Source organism: Myotis myotis, unplaced genomic scaffold (assembly GCF_014108235.1).
Source record: "Myotis myotis isolate mMyoMyo1 unplaced genomic scaffold, mMyoMyo1.p scaffold_m19_p_11, whole genome shotgun sequence".
Classification (NCBI taxonomy): domain Eukaryota; kingdom Metazoa; phylum Chordata; class Mammalia; order Chiroptera; family Vespertilionidae; genus Myotis; species Myotis myotis.
Window position 1 is genome coordinate 42,575,355 of NW_023416315.1, and position 21,457 is coordinate 42,596,811.

Here is a 21,457-nt window from a genome sequence, read left to right on the forward strand (position 1 = left end):
CTTAGAGGGCTGTGCCTCTCTCCTCACTTAAATTCTAGAGAGCAGTGCTTCACTGGCCATTCACAGAAGGGTTGAGGTTTTCTGCAGGAGGAGAATGGCCTGGCATGGGGCCTGATTCCTGTCATGGAAATCTAGAAGGTGAGCAGAGGCTAATTACTCTGTGGCAGAGCACAGACACTTGCTACTGTGCTGAAATAGTCCTTTACAAATTTATCACAGCAAAGGATTTGTGAGTGGAATGCATGGACAAGACAGGCCATGCTATAAAGAGTCACCATGAGTAGCCTTGCTCACATGAAACAGCCTGGAGTCTTCACAGAGAGAAGTTGGAGGGGCACATGTATAGCTGGGTGTCCTGGGTCTGAGCCAGGAGCCACAAGAGGAAACTCAGAATAGAGAATTGCCAGCCAGCTCACTCAAGGTTCTGCAGGAAGGAAGGGCCAGTGGGAGACTTTTGAAGATCACATGAAAACACCCTTTAATCATCTCCCAGGTATTCTGAGGACGTGTCTTTAACTACCGTGGACTTAGAGATCATAGAGCCAACCAGCCACATAAGAACTGTCCCACTTCTCCCGTATTCCTCTTTAACCAGGGCTGAGAGGGAAATAGCGACTGGTGGGTTGGGGAGTGTGAGCAGGAGAAAGGAGAAGCCAACCACTGGAGGCTCTCAGCCAGAGGCAGACCAGACCTCAGGAGAAATGAGATTTAATGGTAAGTTAAGATATGGTTTTGATAATTACATAGAACTAGGCATTTAAAATTTCTACTGAAAATGATAGTAGGACCAAATGATTCCTAAGAGCACAAACATTCATAGGCCTATCATGGTTCTGAGTGCTTTCATTCATTGCTCTATTCCCAGCACCAAAATGGTACTCCATCTGGTGACACTCAGTACTTGAATGTGTCCATTGGACTTCATGCAGGGCTAGGGATGATTGCTCTCAGAAAATACTAAAGGAAAAATTGCATTTTGGTCCTAGTTTATGCAGCAAATAATTCAATATACCTGTTTTAAATCTGACATCTTTTAATATTTTTACAAAGGCTAGGTATTAGCCTTATAGTTTTAGTTGTCCAATTTTTTTCAATAAGTAACACTAGGAAAAGCCTGTATTTATGTATAATTCTGTGTTCTGTCTCTTTGTATACCCCAGGCTGCTCTGTTTTCACCTTCCTCAAACTCCTAGCAACACTTGAGTTGGTTAATCTCTTCCTTCTTTTTGGTTTCCTGGATACATCCTTCCCTCACTGACTGGTCCTTATCTTATTTGTCTTGAATTTTTCTCTCCTACCTGAACTTTAAGTGCTGGAGTGTCCTATACCCCAGTTTTGGACTCCCCTCTTCACCTTCTCATCCATTTCCATGGCTTAAGTACCTCCTATGTTGATGATGTTTAGGTATTTATTACTGGATTCAACCTTTCTTCCGGGCATCCAGACTTATGTATCTAACTTCTATCTTGGCATATTGTTTTGGATATATAATAGACATATCAGAATTAATCTGCAAGAAAAACTTGATCCATTCCCCCAAGTATCTCCATTCAAGTAACTGGCTTCCAATGTACAAATCAAAAACCTGGGAGTCATCCTTGATTTTGCCATTTCCTTTTCACCCGCACATCCAATCCAACAGCAAGTTCTGTTTTTTCTTTCAGAAGATATTTCTTTATGTTCTCTTGTGCTTCTACATGTCTTTCAAGAAGAGACCCGACTCTCTTTGTTTGGGACTTTCTTTTCAAGGATATTTGTATAGAAAATAGCCTTAGAAAATTCAGTGTCTACCTGTGGAGCAAAGAGTCAGCATATCATCTATATATATAAAAGCCTAAAGTGACTGACTGTTGGACTGTTCAACCGGTAGCTATGATGCATACTGACCACCAGAGGGCAGATGCTCAACACACAGGCATGGAAACATGGAACAGACTGATGAATCTCAGAGGGACAGGGGAAGTGGGGAGGGCGGGAAGAGATTAACCAAAGATCTTATATGCATACTAGAGGCCCGGCGCACAAATTTGTGCACCAGTGGGGTCCCTCAACCTGGTCTGTGGGGCTCAGGCCAAAACCAGCAGTCCAACATCCCTGAGGGGTCCCGGATTGTGAGAGGGCACAGGCCAGGCCCCCACCAGTGCACGAATCCCTGCACTGGGCCTCTAGTCCCTTATAAAATATCCAGATTTCCTAACGTCCCAGCTCCTTCCTTGTAATGCAACCACTGACTGTGCAGCCATAACCCTGCCCAGTCTGCATGGCCTGGGGAAGTGGAACTCAGGAAACCAGAGCCAGTGCTGACACCTTGGCTGTTGTTATTGCTTTGAGTCACAAAGCTTTTCTTGGCAGCATCAACAAAACTGTGTCAAGCTAACATGTTACCTTGTAAGTATAGTAGAATCTCAGACTCTGCAGTCTTTGACAGTTTTGGCAATGAGACTGGAATAGTTTTTTCAAAGATGAAGTATGAGGGCCTTATGGGCTGATGAATAGGATTTGAGAAAAGTCCATGGGAATCAGTAGCAAGTATGTGGACCAAATTGAATAGTAATCACCTACTCAATAAATAGTGATTCACCTTATTGCCTATTAATGAGGAAGATTTGGGAAGGGGGCCGCGGGCTGAGTAACAGAGGTAGATTCAGATAGGGTTAGCTGGACTTGTGCTGTATTGTTGCTCACTTTCCTCTGGGGGTGGGAGTAGAGTGGGGTGAATTTCCCATCTGATTCAGGTCTGCCCAATGCTAATAACTAGTACTAAAATTTTTCCCGGTGGGCAGAGAGTTGTGCTTCCTTTCACATAAAAGGTGCAGAGACATACACCTACACTGAGCATGAAAAGAGGGCCCTTCAGAGAGGCAGAAAGCAGGTGAATTGTTTGAACTTTGGCTGGTTCCCTTTGGAACATGACGGGGCAGCGTACATAGTGCTTATTAAGGAAGAATGACAGCAGCTGGGCTCTCTCAGTGCTTGCCCCCCGCTGAGGCCTCTCTCGCCAAATTTAGATCCATTGCAAGATGACAAGGTCTCAGTTGTTTTATTTTGTAGCAGAACCTGGCTGCAAAAAAGAAGCTTCAGTGCTGTCTGTGAGATTTCTCTGAGATAGAAAAAAAAAATGCTCAAAGGGCACAGATAATGCATTCACTAATATTTGGACTCTTACTGGCCTGGATTAGGTTTAAAATACTGACAGAGTGCCGCACTAAAGGCTGAGAAACGGACGCAGAGAAATGTGGGTAAATCCTTGCATTCAGCTGCAGCACAGGTAAACTTCCCTAGCCCTTACATTAAACCAGGTAAGACCTGAAAGTATGTTATCAGGAGGAGACAGCCAATGCCCTGGATTAAGATGGACTCCTTCAAGAAAGTTGCTGCTGTGCAAGTCAAGGCCAAGTTAGCTGAAATGCACAAAGCATGTGCCCAGGCAGAAAGCATCTGTTTCTGACTTCTGAGTCAAGGGGTCCTCAGAATGGAGATGAATAGTGATACTAATGGTGATCTTGCCATCCAGTTTAGGGTTGCGGATGCTTAGAAACACCAAACCTTCGTTTGGTTGAGCCATGAGTAGTTAGTCGCTGCTTAAGTCTGAAAGCCCATGTGCCTTGCTTATTGGCACAGGACTGCTCTCTCCTTCCATACTGCCTGGTTCCTCCATACTCCATATGCCAGGGGTCCTCAAACTTTTTAAACAGGGGGCCAGCTCACTGTCCCTCAGGCCGTTGGAGGGCCAGACTATAGTTGTTTGTTTTTTTTTTAAAAAAAACTATGAACAAATTCCTATGCACACTGCACATATCTTATTTTGAAGTAAAAAAACAAAATGGGAACAAATACAATATTTGCATTTGCATGTGGCCCGCGGGCCGTAGTTTGAGGACCCCTGCCATATGCTAAAGGACAGGGCCACGGTCTCCCCATTCCCAAGGGTGGCTGAAGTCCATACACACCAGCCCCAGTATGCTGGGCAGGGAAGAACGCCAATTTTTATGCTCTGTTAGTGACAAACAAGTCACCATCCTACCCAGAACTGTTAGGGGAAAGGTAGTGCTGTGGCTAGAATGACAAGTGAGGCACTGGCTTGAGATGCAGATTTAAGGGGGTACGAAAAACTCAGTAATCAAGACAAATATTTTATTGCAATATTTAAAAAAATAAGACTTCATACTAAAAACCTATGATGAAGACAGCACTGTCATTTCAGTAAGGGCAGGATCAGTCACCATGCTGTGCTGTGACATATTTAATCTTAAGGCAAAAAGAATAATTAGTAATATTGGCCCTCTTCTGATCACTGCCTATGCAGGTGTCATCTACCCCGCTTTGCATTGCTAGTAGAAATTGGGACTTGGTGAACCTACTAAGTGCTGACATTTTGGTTACAGTGATGGCTGTGAGTAATAAAGTCCTTTGTGAATCAGGAGTTACCAGTTTTGTCCCAGCATCCCTGAAACTGGCAGGCTAGCTTGTTAGATGGCAAGATGGGTAGAAACCCTTCACCATTCTTGGCAGGTTCTCTCTCCATTGTTAACATTCTACCATCAACTCTGACTGGAGCACCTATCACAGCCACCTAACCAGTCTCCCCACTCCTGCCTTTGATTTCTGTCATATCCAATGTCTTTAGAAACTTGATTTTTCCCCTAAAATGTGAGATATTAAACTATTCTTCTTAAAATATTTCAATGGTTTCTTTTTTCATATAGAATAAAATCTGTGCTTTTCGTGATAGCCTATGAAGTCCAACATGATCTAGCTCCCCTGCCTACATCTCTTATAAAATCACTCTTCTATTTGCTTATTAAAGTGGGGCCATACATACTTTTCTCTTTTAAGACATTTTTGCCTAGAAGTGTTTGTACTTGCTATTTCTTCTGTCTAGCACATAGAATTCCCATGCCTGGCTCTTTCCCATCCACCTGTGGAGTATTATGAAATAGGCACTAGTAGGGGTGGCAAATATTTTTTAAAAGAATTTGAGATTCAATATATGTTTTTAAATCTTCAAAATAGTCAACATGGGAAAATCAGAATTCTCTGTAAGTATTTGAACCTTGTCAAAATTCTGGAACCACCTCTGAAGACTCTACCAACTGTAGGTAAAGTTCTCAGTGGTCCCAACCCCAATAACAATGCAACGTCTGGATACTCAAAGGATGGCCCCTCATCTAGCAGCATCTCCATCACCTGGGAGCTTGCTAGAAATTCAGACTCTTGGGCCCCATCCCTTCTTATTTGTTCAAGATCCCCAGGTGAGTTAAATGCACATTAAGTTGGAGAAACTCTGAGGTAGCATAGCTCCTCTTCCTTCCATCATAACACTTACCCCTGCATAAGTTATCCTGCACTTTCATTCATTCATTCTTTACTCTCTCTCTCTTCCTCCCCTAGACTATAAATTAAAAAGAGGAGGGACTTGCCTATGTTGATAGCGTATATCTCCAAGGCCCATAATAAGTGCTCAAATATATTTGGAAGACATAAGTGAACAAAACACTCAGTAGTTACCATTAATGAATTCCTTTATGGGTAAACTTTCCACCTAAACATGGCCTCGTTTTTATTTGCACCATTTATACTATGTATTGGATCCTTGCCTGCTCAGTTTGATTCTCACACTCTCTGGAATGGTTTTATTGTAGTACAGAAGAAGGAGATGGCCTGGATATTTCTCAAAGATCCTTTGAATTTTCATATTTTTACCCAACTTTTTACTTGCTTTGTTTTGGATGCCTGTAATACCTCCAATTAGTTTTGGTTGTAGGCGCTGCTCTTTCAAATCCAGCCTCCCTATTAAGGATTGACAAGCTTGTGGTATAATGTGGAAGGCATGCATTTGGGTCTGAAAAACATGTTCTACTATTTCCTAACTGCGCCACCTGGGAAATTAATTATCCTCTGAGTCTGTTTATTAATCTTTTCAGTGGATAATAACATTTGCTTTCCAGGGTGCTAATGAGGATCGTAGGCTCATGTATGCAAAGCATCTCACAGAGTGAGCTCTCAGAGTCCATCAGGAAAGGTGCATTCCTCTTACTTTTTACATCATGTCACCTTTTGCCTGAGCAAACAACCCAACCAAAAGAAAAGAAAATTTAAAAAATTGCAAGAACTCAAAGTCCTTAAACACTATTTAAATGAATTCCTCTGCCTGGTATAATCTGACCAAGTTGCTAATTTCCATTCATTTCTCACTAGACCCCACCCTACCCCCTAAGCCATATTCCACTTGAATATGACCAATATTGCTGTGTCCTGCTTGGCTCATTTCCGTCTCGCCTCAAGAATATTCCCTATACTCTCCGACTATCATAATTGCACTTTCTCACCAAGGTACAGGGTGAAATCACACCTCTTCAAGAAATAGTCCAGGAAAGACCAAGCTCTTACTGATCTAACTCTTTTTTGAAACTCATAGACATTTAAGAGATTATATCACCAATTTAATTATAAACTCTTCTGTGTTAATCCTGAATTCTTTCATGCTAGTTATTTTTTTCCTCAGCTGGGATATGAGATTTTTGAAGATTGGAATCATGTTTTATATTTATTTATAACTCACAATGGGTGGCAAAGTACTGAGTCATAAACCCTGCAGACTGATGTCCAAATTCATTGTAGCTGCCTTTAAATTATTAGGTACTTCTCTAATGCTGCCGATTCTATCTGAGCCACATGGTTTCCCTCTGGGAAATTTTAAATCTCAGTCTTGTTCTGCAATTTCTAGAACAAGGGTCCCAAGTTCTGATGCTTATAAGGTCCATGCAGATTCATAAGGGAAGAGAGCTGGGGATAAGAATTCAGGGATTGGTGGGAGTGAGGACAACAGGAATGAGAGCATCCTGTCTAGAGGTATAGGCACCATTCCATTCTGACTAACTGTTGCATGTGGGAATTTGAGCCCATATGTTTTACTTTGATAAGAGAAGCCAGGATTGTGGATATTTACATAAAATTTCTCAATTTTCTAACTTTGAAAAATATTTCAAAGTATTTCAAAAGAGTGCAGGCCAAACTAAAGCTATCTGTGCAACAAGAACATGTGCCCTAGCCAGTTTGGCTCAGTGGATAGAGTGCCAGTCTGCGGACTGAAGGGTCCCTGGTTCTGCAGGAGGCAGCTGATCAATGATTCTCTCTCATCATTGATGTTTCTATCTCTCTCTCCCTCTCCCTTCCTCTCTGAAATCAATATATATATTTTAAAGAAGAAGAACATGTGATTCATTAGAGTAGTGTTTTTCAGTCTTGGTTGCAATGAGAGTCACTTGGGGAGCTTTGAAAGATTCTGATGTCTGGGTCATGGATTAGGCCAACTAAACCAGAATCTCTGGGGCTGTGTCCCAGGTAGCATTATTTTTTCCAAAGCTACCCAATCGATTCAATGTGGAGTCTAATTTGAAAGCCAATGTGTGGGAGCCTCCAGTCTACCTTTGGTTTCTTCTGTAAATTTAGGATTGGCATTATTTGCAAGGAGTAACTGAGGTCTAAGATGATCTCACTGTGATTGGATGCATTAATTAGGACCTTAAAAAACTCTCAAACCAATAACTTTTGCCCCATTTGCCTAAGGACTTCTGCCCATGTGGTGAAACTTCTGGTATCTTCAGCTAATTCTGTTGAGTCAGTTGATATATATTGTTATTATGGTAAAGGGGAAAAATCATATTTTTGTGTGTTTTAGAAATAAATGCTAATTCACTCAATAAAATTAAATTTTTATAATGCTATTTGTTTATTTTTAATAGTGTATTCTGCTCTGTTTTTAATTAGATTTTGAGAATAAAGTTTCATACATCCAGGATAAAATAATTAACATTGTAAGTATATTATAGTCCCAATTCCCAAAATCACATATGCTAAGGATAGTTTCCTAAGAACTTAAAATAAAAATCCTTACAGATCTAGAGGAGTGAATGTGTACATGAAGACAAAAAAAATAAATAAATAAAAATGGGGGCATTAAAATATATTAACTATGATTCTCTATTTAAATCCCCACCCTCTAAAGCTTCAAACTGCTCTGTGGTTCATATAATATGACCTTTAATTTTGCTTTATCAATTCTGATGTTTTCCTTTTGGACAGATTTTCTAATTTTTTAAACAGGTAGTCTTAGAAGCCCTGACCATTAACCCAGCATTGAATATGTGGTCTTTATTTTCTTGTTCTTTCTTGAATGTAGTCCATAGTTTTTAGTCACATGGCTATGAATAATTAAATGGATTAGGTACCATAAATATTGCCAGTCTCTTGATCCCATCCTTTAAATAGCTCTGTCTTTTATTGAGCTGCAATATCCAAGATTTTGATAATGTAGGAATTGCTGATGAACAGAAGATTTGGGGACTATTACAGCCTACAGAGGCACTTCATTTTGTGAAATCATGGCATAACAAGGGAACCATTATGCCTCTGGAAAACTTTCATATGTGACAATTTAAGAAATATAGAGAATGAAATCCAATTGCCTCAAGAGAAAAAGATTTATATATTCACTCATTGGAAGATATTAAAATCAGAATTATAAATGCAAAAGCTACTGATGGGTGGTTTCAAGTTTGAGAAATTATGGTGGAATGATGAACTATTTCTTTCAGAAGAGATGATAATATAGAAGCCCAGAAATTTGAACTATATATTACTAAAGACTATATGAATAATGACTTAATTAGGTTACTTGGATATGTATATATATCGCTCTGTGGTAGCCAGGTCCTCCTGTGTCTAATTTGAAGTACTCTCATTAGGCTTTTAGTGGTTTAAGACTTATTTGCTTATCATTCACTTTCGAAATTTAATTAAAAGTTTTAGAGGTATGTGTGACTGTGTAGTACATTTTCTCCCACTTGTTTATAAATTGCTTGAATGACCATGATTTACATTTATCTTCCTCTCTGTGCCTAGCCCAATGCTTTGCACATAGTAGGCACTGAAGAAACACTTTTAAAACATATTGAATTGATTTCCATGTATAATATGGCAGTTCATCATGGCATTTGTAATTACCTACCTGATTTCTGAGATGAAATAAATGGAGTCTATTTTAAATCTTACATAGCAAAGCATTGGCAGGATAAAAGAAGAAGGAAAAGAAGAAACCACTAAAAGACTTACTCTGTAGTCACTTGATGTTACATAAAATATAGGGAGGAAGGCCAGCCAGATGATGCAGGTGGTGTACATGGTGAAACCAATGAACTTGGCTTCATTGAAATTTTCCGGGCACTTCCGCGTTTTGAAGGCGTACACAGTGCATAAGATCACCAGGACCACGTCATAGGTAAGTGAGATCAACATGCTGGAATCTCTGACATTGCACTTTAAGATGACTGTTTCCCGCTTCTCTGGAAGGGTGTACCTCCTGGTGCCCGGAGCCTCCAGGATGAGCCACACAGACACCACCACAATTTGCACCAGGATCAGACCCAGGCAGATGAAAACCTGAGAACTTGGGCTGATGAACTTTGGCCTCTGAGCGCCATTCTTTACCCCGTCGAAGATGCGGGCGATGCAGTTTGTTTTGGTCAGCAGGGCTGAGTAGCAGATAGCGAAGGAGGTCCCAAGTCCCAGGCGGCGCAATGCACAGATAACTGGGGACGGCTTGGCAATGTAGAAGAATGTCATGCAATATGATAGACCAACTCCAAACAACAGGATGTAGCAGAGCTCTCGGCCTGATGCTTTGACCAAGGGTGTGTTGTTGTGCTTGATAAAAACAGTCACAACCATGCATGTGCACGCAAAACCCAGGCAGGCGATGGTGACTGGACCAATGGCCCAGGCATCTTCCCACCTGATGTAGTCCTCAGGAAGGTCAAAGCAGCCAGATAGGTCTGCAGTGGGCCACTGCCCAAGGCCGCAATCCGTACAGGTAAACTCATCAGCCAGGTATTCGTAGGGCTCGCAGGGGATGCAGATCCAGCAGCAGACATCCCCTGGTTGCATATTCTTCATTTCATTGGGGGCACAGGGGTCACTGCACTGGGAAGTGGGGACTGAGTTCCGGGACCAATGGATAGAATCAACATCCAGCGATAAGGATTCTGCCCAGTGACCAACCTTCAAGTAGGAATACTTGTCACCCACGTACTGAAAATTGAACACGTTGTACCGTCCCATTCCATCTCCAAAAGCATCAAACTTGACAATGCTATCTGCACCTTGATTTGGGTTGAATGGAGCTGTGACATGTAAAGTGAAAGAAAGAAAGAAAAGAGAAGGAACACTGTTTAGGTGTCTTAGGTGTGATCAGTCAATTACTTTGTCATATACTTAGCAAAACTGAAATAACAGGGAATAGGGATTCCAGAACTGAAATAATGTAACAATTACCATTGAATTTACACATTAAAAGCTACTAGAATACTCAGGTATTCATAAATTCATTCACTTAACATTCCTCAGTGCCTCCTGCATGCCAAGTGCCAGTGGTAATCAGGAACAAAATACAGAGCCAGCCTTCAAAGGAGCTTATTGTGTAACAGGAGAACCGGCAAACATGTGGTCATATTCTCTGTGGTGTGTAAATATTCATTTCTTGAAAGATTTCACAGTAGGAATTGGACAAAACTTTGTATCTCATCCTTATTACATATTTATTTATAGATAGCCACTTAATTTTTTTCATGAAAATATACAATTAAGAGAATTTTTCTTCCTCGAAATGAAAAAAAAATTTCACTATGTATGTATGGTATGCTTATTTTAAACAGTTTAAATGATTCAACAGGAAAAACAGAAAATCTACCTAAAATCCTTCAGTGTTAATATTTTCACAGGTTGGAGTATATACATTCTGACTACATAGATGCATGTATCCGTGTATAGCATGTTCCTATCCACACAAACACATATAACCTGAATATTTTTAAGGCACCAACAGTCTGAAGAAGGTGGATAACTGTGCTTCAAAGTTTGTTCCTAACTGTAAAGGGTCAGTAGCCCTCAGTCACATGACCTGCCCTGAACCTTATCCCTTTGGTATAGCTCTCTGTGACTTCCTAAGCAGCAGCTCTCTAAGCATCTGTTTCTCCTCTTCTAGTTTCTGTGCATCATGTCTCTCTTGCCAATATCTGCTGCCACTCTCATCACCAATTGTTATGTCACCTACTCTGAACTACTGTGTACATATTATTTCGAACAGCCAAACTTTGCTGTTTCCTCAGATGTAGAAGAATGTTGCTTATGTCTGAATGATGCATAGACCAATTTGTCTTAGTCGAATTGGGCTTACCCATATTGAAAAATAGACCCAAAATAGTTTAATGGCTCAAACACAATGGCATTTTATTTCTTCCTCATGCAGCAGTCTACGGTCTTCATTAATGGGTGTCTCTCCACTCGGTGATTCAAGGACCCAGGCTCCTTATATGTGGGAGCTGTGCCAATTTCTAGAGCCTTGTCTTCATCAGTGGGAAAGGAGAGTGGGAAGCAGGTATACCAATTTCTTAAATTACTGATTAGAAATTAGTTACAGGGCCACACCCAGCTTCAAGAGAGGCTTGTGAATGTGGTTTAGCTAGTGTGCCCCATTGCAACCCTACTATGACACGAGAAAGTGGAATTTGAAGGACACTGATTTCTGACACTGCAGGGATTTGCTATCTTTGTTGTCTCCTCCCTGAGCTCTGTCCCACCATTTCTGAGGCTCACGTTGGTTCACCCGGTGGGAAACATCTTATTGTTCTTGGGTGCAGGTATTTTATGGAGGAAAAGCACCCCTTGATTCCTTAATGAAATAAAACTTCAAATGTTACCAGATAGCCCTTTCCTGCTGAGGACCTATAGGTGCCCTTTGGGGGCTGGCTAGGTGGTTTACAAGAATATTTCATACCATATGTAAAGTCTGTTAGTCACTGTAGTCCCTTTTACCAAATTTATTCCTCACTTATTATGACTTTTTTCTATTAGTGATCTTGTAATATCACCTGCCACTTGACTTGATTAACCTTCATCTAGCTTTCTGCCACTTTCACCAAACCAAACACATGTATCTTTGTTCATAGTAAGACAGAATGATATAGTGGATGAGTACATGGGTTTTGATTTAGAAAAAGTATATGCGATTCTCGTCTATGTCTTTTAATAGTCATAAGTCCTTAGGCAAATTAACTTTTCCACTCTGTTCCTTAATTTGTAAATTATAAGTGAAAATTATAAAGAAATATAAAATACTCAATAGATTGATCATTTCCACTGATTTATGACACTTGCAATATTAAATTGCATGATTTAAACTGTCTATGTTATATGCTGTTTCTCTTGATCCAGTTCCAAGGCAAGGTGACCTTTTTGCAACTATCATAGTTTCCCACTATGGTTTAATATATGTTAGGACAAGTGAACAAAGGAGTTGAAACATTGTTACTGTATTTTCAGGAGTAAGAATCAATATCAGAATTCTTATATCACATAACACTAAATTTGTTTAGTCTACGCTTAGAAAAAATTTTATTTAAAATTTTATAAACTCCTTCCATATGTTACAAACAAGTAAAATGTCAAATATTTTAATGCACTTTACATCAAGTATACTAGAACTTCAGATGTGTTATTAATTATTTTACTCTACACAATCAATCTCCACCAGTGTTCAGTTGATGTTATTAGATTTTCAGGAAAATATTTCTAAAAGAAATGTTTTCTATCTTTAATTTAAATATTTCACTATTTTCACAGCTGTTCTGGAATGTAAGTTTCTTAAAAGTAATATGTTTAATAGGTGAGAAAAACGGACTGTTTTTTGTGCTCTGAGCTGGTGAGGGTTACTGGTCAGATTGTTGGCTTGTGAGATAATTAATAACAAACATTACAGATGTAAAACTTTCCTTTTACAAATCTTTTCTTGAAATCATCTAATATCATCAATTATAAGATGTAAAATAAAAATAAAGCAGAAAAATTAGTGAATATTTTGTGAAATGTGAACATTCAATCAGCAGCAGTTTCAGAAAAAGAGAAAGAGGAAATAGAGGGAGGACATTATCAAAAGATTCAAAGATGATGGACTTGGCCTAAGAAAAGATGAAGCAAGAGACTGTTACTCTTTCTTATAAACTTGCTAAATTCATGTAAAAATTATGTACATGTATTATTTTGTTAAAAGTAAAAAAAAATTTATAAAATTTTAAAAAGTGCAAGGTCAGGCAGAAGAATTTGCAAAGTAAATTATTAAAATGAGACCGCTGCAAATATAATAAGTGCTTGATAAGTGGGTGATGAACAAGTAGTACTTTTGGTAGAGTTTTTTTAAATATAAATTTACCTTTAACTAAATTTGTTTTGCTAAATATGTATTAAGGTATGGTCTAGTGTCTAAATCATTTAAATACATAAAACACATTCAAGTAATACTTCAAAAAAGTGCATTATAAATTCTAAAAGATCCGTTGTCAGTGGAAGTGCCCTGATCTTCAGCTTGGGATAAACGGTTGCTGTGTCTGTACTAGAATGAGAAACAATGAAAGGAGAGCCAGAAGAAGAGGTAAACCATGTCTGTCAAACGTCCACATGTGAGGCTAATCCTGTTTCTGAATGATTATTCCAAATATGCCTGGCTGGGGTAGTGAGGGGCAGGAGAGAAAACCAAGCTCTTTCTCAGGTGCTGCGGGAGCCCCTTGAAGGGACAGAGAAACTTGAAGGCCTAGGGCAGTGATGGCGAACCTTTTGAGCTCAGCATGTCAGCATTTTGAAAAACCCTAACTTGACTCTGGTGCCGTGTCACATATAGAAATTTTTTGATATTTGCAACAATAGTAAAACAAAGACTTATATTTTTGATATTTATTTTATATATTTAAATGCCATTTAACAAAGAAAAATCAACCAAAAAAATGAGTTCGTGTGTCACCTCTGACACGCATGTCATAGGTTCGCCATCACTGGCCTAAGGGATGGATCCTGTCACCTTCCCAAATCATGAGCTACCTCTCAGTCAAATGGCTCATGTGGGAAATAGTGACAGTCCACTGAGCTATCACATGGTTCTCTGGAGATCGCTGCATAGTTCTCTAGAGTGAGGAAACTCTCAGGAGTTTCCCGTTTCTCCAGCTGAATCTCATCAACGGAGCAAGAATCATTTGAGATGGAAAACAGATTCCTTCATCTTTTGTTGTTGCAACAGCATGAAAAAGCCAAACTAAAGGGAGAAGAAAGAACTAGGAAGGTGGTAGGTCCCCCTCCACCCCCACCCCCCCAAAAAAAACCCCTCCAAAATTGAATTTCAAGCCTCTCGCTATACTAGTTCCTCACAATCAGGTCCCTACTGTACAGAAGGAGCCTTTTAAGTCAGGGAGATGACCTCTCAGTTTAGCTTATTATCTATTATCTGACTCCAGTCTCAAATGAATTTATTTGAGAAGTTTAATATCAAGATGACCAGTCCGCCTAGGGCCCACTTGGTAGAGATGAGGCGAGTCTAGGCCTTACAAATATCACAGGTCAATGGCACGAGAAAATTAAATCGGCTCTTTATTTTTTTCCTCTCAGACAGAAGTCCAATTAAGGTAAGACAATAATGGGACTCTTAAGAGGCTTCCAGTAATCGGAACATAACGGCCACTGCCTGGGTCCACGTTCATAAATACTAATGAAGATTGCAAGAGCTACTGACAGCAACGTGGCTCCGGTTTTACATTTTACAACCAGGCCCCCACGGAGGTTACTGTGAACTAATTTGATGAACTGGAATAAAGACATGGATGAGAAGACAGAAAATGGCATCCCCCTTGAAAGATCTTTTAGAGGTCAAGAGGTAAAGACATCAAAATCCTTTGACTAGAGCAAACAAAATCTTTTACAAGCATCAGGCAGCAGGGAGTTAGGAAAGAATAAGAATGACGCCTTGGCTATTGGTAATTAATTTACCTACCAATTAGGAACAAAATTGCTGATGCATTTCCATAGTTATTTACCAACAGAGCGTAGCTGCTGTGGCAAAGGACCACCTAGATGCCTCTGATGCTCCGTCTTACCTGTGCAAAATGCTCATTAAGTACCAAAGGTGCACCGTGAATGTTTGAGAAGAGCCATTGGAAGAGGCTTTCTAAGAACAATGTCATGACTTTGAAAAGAACTTTCTTTAGTTCTGAAAAGTTCACATGGCTAACACTTGTAATGCGTCATTATACATTTTATTTGTTTTCCTATGTAGATTCTACATTTTGTTGCTGAAATTTTCAATACTCAAGGCAGCTCAGAAAGGAACAGTTTACTCTTACAATGATGAATGTGGAGGCAAGGCACAGACAAAATAGCAGTGAGAAAAAGTTACAGAGATTCTGATCCCCTCTACCTCTCAGCGCAAGGAGAAGGCCCAGGGCCCTCCTCTGCTTATTTTATTGATTTTAGCTGGAAGTCTCATGGTGGCGACTGAATCTTTGGTTAGGGAGCCTCCCAAATGTGAGCTAATGCTACTATCACATCTTTTTCTGTCCTCTCTTCCCCAGCTCCTGCCCTCCCTGTTACCTTATCTGCTTTTCTCACATCCTCCATGATGAATGTTTAGACTTAAAAAAAAATTTAATTGAAATACATATACAAAAAAGGGTAAAAATAAGTGAATTATCACCAGCTGAACATTCCCATGTAACATTATGGATGTTAAGCAATGGAACATTGCCGTTTTTCCTGCCCCTATCTACCCTCCCTTCCCACAGATAACCACCACCACCTTACCTTTTTTAATTCCAGCACATTTTGCCTGATATTAAACTTTATATTAATGTAATCATAAAGCATGTATTATTTATTTTGGCAAGATTCATTCCAGTAGTGATGAGACGCTATAATTGGTTCATTTTTATTGATGCATAGTATTTTATTATATGGATGTGCCACAATTTTTTTTAGCCATGTTTCTATCATGGACATTTGTGTGTTTTTTTCTTTCTTTAAGTCTGTAGCCTTTATGAATAATGCTGTGTCTTTAGCTGGGTTATCCAGAAGCAAATCCAAATACATAGAATTAAGTTCAAGAAGTTGATTTGGGATTTTACAGGGGAGTGAAGAAGTAAGATATAGACAGGAGAGGGAATCCAACATAGAGTGCATCGAAGAGCACACGTGGGTCTTATTCTCACTGGGGTATTTGGGAAGATGGCATAGAATGGGAGTTGGGACATAATACCCCATCTTACTCACTAGCTTGGATGGGACAACTCTTTTTTTTTTAAAATATATTTTATCGACTTTTTACAGAGAGGAAGGGAGAGGGACAGAAAGCCAGAAACATCGATGAGAGAGAAACATCAATCAGCCGCCTCCTGCACATTCCCCACTGGGTATGTGCGCACAACCAAGGCACACGCGCCCGACCGGAATCAAACCTGGGACCCTTGAGCCCGCAGACCAATGCTCTATCCACTGAGCCAAACTGGTCAGGGCTGAATGGGACAACTCTTATTTGTCATCGGCTAATGGCTGCTTCAGGGTGGTAATGCCATGGCATTTCTGGCTTGCTCTAGGTACAGGCAGAGCACACGCCTGTGGCCAGAGAAAGCTCCCTAGCAGAGAGTCAGTGGCATGTATGAGAACAGTGAGAGCTAAGGGGATTTGGGAGAGGCACTGAGAGCATCTCCTATCTGCTGCTATGACTATTCCTATAATAGATAATAGATGCCTTTCTGTTGTGTGTGTGTATACGAGTGCATGTATGTGTGCATATGTACACAGTAGTAAAACTGCTATGCATGCGAGTCCAGTTGCCTTACTACTTTAATGTTGCTGCCTTGGAATTTCAGACATTCAGGTGGAACTGTAGTGCTAGCTCAGATCTTGTGCCCTGTAACATATCAGAAAAGTATCTGCTATGTGTCCATCTCTTCACTAGATCCTAAGCTTCTCTAGGCCAAGGACAACGTCTCAATCATCTTTGTGCTCTCATCATTTAAGGATGCTGGGCACATAGTAGGTATTCCCTAATTGTTTTCTAAAGGGATTATAATACTTCAGAAACTGAATGGCATCATCTCAGGAACATAGAAAACATGCCGGTAACAGTTTAACCAAAGACCAATTAAATATCAGGCTTAGGAAATGGGCCTCTGAGCTTGTACTTTGATAGTTTACGTTCTTACTATGCAGCCTACATTAAAAACCGTTGGTCTAGGCCAGTGGTTCCAGCTATGGGTGCTTCTACCCCGCTCGAGAACATGTGGAAATGTATAGAGACATTGTTGGTTGTCATGACTCAGGGTGGGGACCTCCACTGGCATCTAGTGGGTAGAGGCCTGGGCTGCTGCTAACCATTCTACAATGCACAGAGCACACCCTCACAACAAACAGTCATGCAGCCCAACATGTCACTAGTGCCAAGATTGAGAAATATTTCTAGAAATACTTAAATTTCTAGAAATATTTTGGTAATCTCAAACCTCTTAGTAAATTGAAAACACCCATGCCAGATTGATTCTTTATGGTGTTATCATACTGAGGTTACTATTATCGAGTTTTTTCCCCTCCCTACAGTCATTTCCAGCTTACATACCCCCTTCAATATTCTCCTTCAAAACCCTCACTTTTTCACATTCATCAACACCTTTACTGAACCCTGCCCCCAATCTACCTCCACCTCTACCACGGGCTCCATTTCACACAGGTCCCCATGGCTTTCCTTTTATTCATTTCTGAAAAGTCAGTCAACTCAGCTGGATGTCTCCTTACTATCAGTCACATTCTAGGAAAGAAGCGATTTCTTGTGTGTAGCTGGGGTAGGTGTCATGTCATACAGTCGCCCCTCGATATCAGTGGGGGATTAATTAGTTCCAAGACTCCAAAGGACACTCAAATCCGCAGATGCTCAGGTCCCTTATGTAAAATGGGTAACATTTGCATGTGACCGATATTTGCAGATAGACTACCACAGAGTATATCTACACATCACTTCATTCATGTGGATTCAGTGTAGTGCCTTGGCACCCGGCAAATTTAAAATTTTGGTTTTTGGAACTTTCTGGGATTTTTTTTTTCTAAATATTTTGAATCTGATGGTTGTTGAGTCAAGATGTGAAACTCGTGGATATGGAGGCCCTACTGTGCACCATTTTAGAACAGACTCACAACAAGAGTAGCCGTTTGTGGGGAGCATTAAGTGGGGTCTTGGTGGGATTTTTCTCCTGTTTAATGTGTGCAAACCCAAGCGTCTGAGAATACGGTGACCGCAACCCTCACCAACGGTTTTCAATTTTGTGAAAAGAAGTTGTACATTCTGAGGACAAATTTAATCTGTCCTAATGTTTTAAATGCGACTCTGTTGAGTAGTAGAGCATACACTTTTTTAAAAAGCAGGGTGGGGGGCGGGGGAGAAAGACTTGTCAAGATGAAGCTGGATAGAAGTGCATATCCCTGTCTTAAAAGAAAAGAAGGTGTGTGTTTCCCATTGTTCTGCCCTTACATCGCTTCACCTGCTGTGCGATGGATCTAAACGCTGCAGCAGAGTGAACTGTGATGTGGACAGAGGTGAAAATGACTGAGAAAATCCCTGTCAGAGAGGGGCTAGTAACTCAGCAGTGCAAAGTATTCAGAAATGCATTTGAAAAATGGTAGCGGAATTCATATTCCAAAGAACAGAATCACAGGAACAAAAATACTTAATAAAATGAGCTTTCCATTTTTAACAAACAATATACTACTTTATATAAAAAGCAGAACAACAGGAATTCTATTCAGCCTCAAAGATGAACTTTCCAGAAATAAGTACAGCAGCTTAGCATGCAGTGGCTGAAATTCTATGAATGAAGCAAATTAATTTCTATTCTCTTGCCTTACGCGTGCATGGACGTGCATTTGACTCTGTGTAGTATCATGTACACAGAATAGAAGGGAAAGAAATTACTTCTCCACCCAGCATGCAGGTCTATTGTCAGGTTGTCATGTTTTTCCTGAGCCACTGTAGCACGGCATGGTCTCCTGTCTTCACAGACAGGGGCTGCTTTATTGAACCACAAGATTTTAAGGGACCTTGTCAGGTCATCAAACACGTCTACACATTGTTAAAAAATTCCAAACCCCATTTCCTGAAAGAGTTTCTTTTCCACTGGAAATAATTAAGGCGATAAAATTCCAAGTAACAGCTTTACATTTTTCTCCTCAATTTGTGCCAAAGTTTCTAATTTGAATTATTCAAAGAAATAACAGTGTTAAGGGTATCATAAATCTGGTTATTTTGTTGCCTCTTAGAAAATATTCCTGGAAATTCATCAACCTCAGAAATCATTTTAGCTCATATGATTCTTATTTCCACTCTTCTCCAATCGTGTTAAATTAATAAGGTAGAAAAAATTAACTTGGTGATAAAACCTTAACATATCCCTTAAGAACAACAGTTATATATAATTACATATATATTCTTATATATTACAGGTAATATGTAACATGTATTAGTTATACAACATACATTAATTATAGACAATATAGTATATGTATATATTTATATATAATATAGTATATTAAATATTTAAAATATATTATATTAATAAGTTACACATAATGTATATTAATATATTAAATATTATATAATATGCACTTATATAATATATAGTTGTTATGCTTAAGGAATATGTTAGGGTTCTATCACCAAATTAATATTACATTTTATAAATTTATACATATATGTATCATTTTCTTGCTTAAATTCCTGTACGGCATTTTTACTGAAAAATCAGGGGATAGGGCATTGCTAATACCTAGGACTTCAATCAAAGTCATCCTTGAAATCAGTGGAGAAAATTATGGCATTTGCATATCAGCATTCAAGCAGGTGTGTTATGAAGTAGATAGAAGAACCTTGGGGCTCTTCCACTCCTTTTCTCTCCCCCTTTTTTCTCAGCATCCTTTCTTGTTCCTAATACCTAAGCTTCCTATGAAGTCCTAAGCAAAACCAATTCCTATCAAAGTACTACATTCTGTTTATGTTACTGCTTTCAGGGATATTCATATCGAAGGAGAGCCTAGTCAAGGGATACTATGAAAGGCCGTCACAGATAAATTAGTGATGATGGTATTTGATATCTCTGGAGAAAGAATTGTGGGCAGAAGGTGTGTGCAGCTTTCCTAAAATGTTATCCTTTGAGGTTTAGTGTTAGCCCCAAGGAAAGGGAATTTCTGCTCCTTAGTTGCCATCCTTTCCCATTTTGTTTTTCTCTTCCACAGCGGAGAATTTGCAGCTCTGGTTGGCGAAGTCTAACATTTACTGACTGGACTATTTTTCTCTAATTGTCAGCGTCACCGTACTTAAGAGAATAGGCAGATGCTCTTCTACCTTCTGTAGACTGACAGAGGGCCCAACTTCTCAGGACCAGCCTCGGCCACTTCATGCCCCCTTTGCACTTCAGTCTCCAGGTGGTGCAGACTGAGGGGCACTTGCCTAGCTACTCTCATCCTCTCCGCTCCACCTGCAGCAGGTGGGGAAGGAAGCCCTGCCACTCCCTGCTCATACAGGTGTATGGCTGTGTGGATACGTAGGCTTGGAATCTGCTCTAAGGCCCTAGCCATTAGGCAGGGGTTGTGGGAATCCACGCCTTTTTGGTCTGTGGTCTTTGCCCAGTATTCTAGCGTTAGTATCAGAGAAGGCTTGTACTGGGGAGGAGGCTGGGGTAGGGGTGAGATCAGGCACTTGCTCAGTTATTAACAAGAATTGAAATTAGTTTTCTTTTGACTCTTGACTCTTACATGTTTGCAACCCAGGAGAAAAAAAAAAAAGGAGAAAGTAGGATTTGGCACTTAATTCCATCCCAAAGCCCTAAAACCCCATACAGAGCTAACAACTTACTTTTTCTATTAGTTCTAGCTTATAACATATTTGAAAGAAAATAACAGGGAGCAACAAAGAAAGGGAAATAAATCTCAATTTTTTTTAAAGAATGATTTAATGATAGCAATGACATTTCAAACGTTTGTTTTCTTTCAAATTGGAGTTACAGGGCAAAGGCAGGTGTAGAGAAGAAAAAAGAGAATGAAAAAAAGTTGGAGGAAGCTGAGAGACTGGGAGAAGGATTGAGAATACTGGCTGATCTGTCTTTGCCCCCAAACTAGGTATCAATTGCTGCTTTTACCCTAATTCTGGTTCTCATTGCAATATGTACAATACAAACATCACCTCAGGTGATGTCTGACATATAAGGAATACTAAGTAATAAGGGGCCATTAGCATTACTATGGACTATTGTGATAGCCTCCTGGCTGATTTTCTGTGCCCAGTCTCTCTCCCCTTTTTTCCTGGTTCACATTCCTCTTAAAATGTCTTTGTCATCACAGTCACCGTCACTTCATTGCATGAAGGCCTAAGTGGTTCTCCTGTTACATCCGGCAACACTGACAATTTTTGTTTGTTCTTTTTAGGTTAAAAATAAATGTTCTAATAAAAAAAAAGTTCTTTGGTCAAGTAATAAACTGGATTAACAAACCAAAACAGATTTCAGGATGTAGGGTTAGTTCTTAGAGCATCTAATTTGTGAATCGC

The 21,457-nt window shown here is 39.8% G+C and overlaps 1 protein-coding gene across 2 annotated transcripts in view; it reads right to left on the minus strand.

The window, feature by feature from the left end:
- GRM3 (glutamate metabotropic receptor 3) overlaps window positions 1-21,457 on the minus strand; it is a 194,977-nt gene that overhangs the window by 15,088 nt on the left and 158,432 nt on the right. For both annotated transcript variants that reach the window (XM_036328330.1, XM_036328329.1), the window contains exon 4: window positions 9,115-10,181. In XM_036328330.1, coding sequence (XP_036184223.1) covers window positions 9,115-10,181 — 1,067 coding nt within the window. The remainder of the gene's footprint in view (window positions 1-9,114; window positions 10,182-21,457) is intronic.